Source organism: Bison bison, unplaced genomic scaffold (genome assembly GCF_000754665.1).
Source record: "Bison bison bison isolate TAMUID 2011002044 unplaced genomic scaffold, Bison_UMD1.0 scf7180017864519, whole genome shotgun sequence".
NCBI lineage: Eukaryota > Metazoa > Chordata > Mammalia > Artiodactyla > Bovidae > Bison > Bison bison.
This window is the reverse complement of record NW_011495072.1, coordinates 10256329-10258976: the sequence shown is the minus strand read 5'-3', so window position 1 is coordinate 10258976 and position 2648 is coordinate 10256329. Positions and strand designations below refer to the sequence as shown.

The 2648-nt window shown below is 51.2% G+C and overlaps 1 protein-coding gene across 1 annotated transcript in view; it reads left to right on the top strand.

Annotated features, from left to right (window-relative positions):
* LOC104981650 (chymosin) overlaps positions 1–523 on the top strand; it is an 11060-nt gene extending 10537 nt beyond the window's left edge. The window contains exon 9 of the mRNA XM_010830872.1: positions 249–523. Within this exon, the coding sequence (XP_010829174.1) occupies positions 249–386 (138 nt within the window). The 3' untranslated portion in view covers positions 387–523. The remainder of the gene's footprint in view (positions 1–248) is intronic.
* The last annotated feature ends 2125 nt before the right edge of the window (positions 524–2648 follow it).

The following is a 2648-nucleotide window of genomic DNA, read 5'->3' as shown; positions in this document are numbered from 1 at the left end:
TGGGGGGTTGGGGAGGACAAGTGAGGGGGGAGGGGACCCACTAGGTGATCTTGGATTCAGTCACTTTATTTCTGAATATCAATTTCTTCATTTGTTGAGCAGACAAATCTGATACTTGTTTGCTTACCTCCAAAGGTGATTTCAAGGGTGAAAGGAGATAATAGATGAGAGAGTGATTGAGGGGGTGGGGTAGGGAAAGACAGCAACTGGAGTTGGAACCAACTTCATGTCCCCCTTCCCTTTCCCAGGACCAGGGCTTCTGTACCAGTGGCTTCCAGAGTGAAAATCGTTCCCAGAAATGGATCCTGGGGGATGTTTTCATCCGAGAGTATTACAGCATCTTTGACAGGGCCAACAACCTCGTGGGGCTGGCCAAAGCCATCTGATCACATCGCTGACCAAGAACCTCACTGTCCCCACACACCTGCACACACACACGCACACATGTACATGAGCACATGTGCACACACACAGATGAGGTTTTCAGACAGATGATTCTCAATAAACCTTGTCTTTCTGCAAAGTCTGGCTTCCTTTGGGGCTGAACCCCTGCACCGCTCTGGGGGTGGGATGTGACAGTCACGTGGTGTGTCCAGCAGAGCCTGGGCCACATGCTTAGAGGGTTGGGGAGTTGATAGGTGGAGACCTTCACAAGGAAATTGCCCATTTCAAAATCAGGTCAGGATTTTAAAAACAAGGTCCATCTTGTCTTCCTGTTTCCTCATTCTACATATTTTTAGGGAAAGAGTGCAGTAAGGAAGACCTTTCTAGGCTGAGATTGTACTTGGGGAACAAGGACTTGAGGTGGAATTGAGTAGAGAATGTTCACCCAGGGAGAGAATAGCTCTAGGTCTATGGACTGTTAAGAGAAGGGCTTGACCGCCATTTGGAGAAGACAGTTAGTGGGACAGGCAGAGGGTATCCGGGAAGATCTGAGGGTCCTGGGGTTGCCATGGGGAAGAACTGCAGCCCAGAGTCCCATCCTCTGTCTTAGAGGCTTCAAACCTGGCTCGCCAGTGCCTGAAAAGTGGCTGCATTGCAGGGGCAGACCCACGTCCACCAGCTTACGGAGGTGGACATGTCTAAGCTCAGCAAGGACTGCAGATGTCAGTGAATAGACCACCCAGGCTCACAGGCCCCTGCAGCTCCTCCTGAGCAGGGGAGAGGCCACTGAGGAAATACAAATATCAGGGGGTCAGAACAAGGGCATCTAGGCATTTGTCAGAGGTTTTTCTCCGTCATGCTACTTTGAGGTGCTGTGATGGGCAAGCCAACCAACCTCCTGGGGAAGTCCCAGGGCTGGGCTCCTTGGCCAAACCTGCACATGTTTATTCCTTCCACCTTCCCTCCCTTCTCTCTGCATCCCTTCTAGTCTTTTCTCCAAAGGGGACAGTGCAATTGATCGGGCTTTATTTTTCTAAATCTCAGCCAGTCTTGTCCCCAGTATAGCTATTGTGCTTTAAGTCACACCTTTATAATAGCTGAACTCTCAGAGGGGGACTGGGGCCTCGTTACTACCTAGTCCCTGCCTGCAGTGTATGCTGACCACACGTGCCCTGCAAAGACCTGAGGAGCAGGTGTCACGTAGCACATCTCTGAGAGCCTGAAGTTACAGGTTTGGCTGTGACACTTCACAAAGGAGACTGTCCTTTAGAAAGAGAGGGAGGGGCCCCCAGCAGGAGCTGTGGATGGTGTCCTGTTGACGGGACCCTCTGGGGGCATCTCCTGGGGTCTTTCCCAGCTGTGGTGTGCTGTGCTATGCTAAGTCGCTGCAGTTGTATCTGACTCTGCGATCCTATAGACTAGCCCCCCAGGCGCCTCTGTCCATGGGATTTTCCAGGCAAGAATACTCAAGTGGGTTGCTCTACCCTTCTCCAGGGGATCTTCCTGACCCAGGGATCAAACCCACGTCTCCTGCATTGCAGGCAGATTCTTTACCTCTGAGCCACTGGGGCAGCCATACCCAAGGACAATCAAAATGGGGGACCTAGGGCTGTGGAGGTGCTGTGGCAGTGGCTTTCTGGGTCTGTGGCTGAGCCGCAGAGGGAACTGGGGCCTCTGGGAGGGAAGGAGCCAAGCTGCACTGTGGAGAGTGATGTGGAGGAAGGGCTTAGGTTGCAGTCCCCAGGGAACTGAAGGGCCTGGGATGGGTTGGGGCAGAGGAGAGAAGAGAATATCCTGGGACCCCAAGGGCAGAGGATCCTTGGTGCTCGAGCCTTACAGGATCAGAAAGGCAAGTGCGATGCTGAGTAAGTTCTAGCACGCATTAGGTGGCTAGTCTAAGCCTCACTTCTCTTATCTATAATTAGTGCTGCCTGTTTGCCAAGAATGAGACAGAACTGGGCCATTTTCAGTATTGTTAGGCTTCTTTTAGATAAAAAAAAAAAAAACTGAACAGGCTCATAAAAATTGAGATATATTTCAATGGATTGCACTTAACAAATTGTATTTTAAATATCCAGACCTCAACTGGAGATAATGTAGAAAGTCCTAAATATGATGACTTTCACAAATGGGAAGCTTGGGCCAAATGGCCCCCATTGCAACCTTTGCCCACCTGGCCTGGGTGGTGACCCTTGTCCTGAGCGGGCAGCGCCCCTCTTGGGCTCATGGGAGATGGCAACCTCACAGTCTGCTCCTGGAGTTTC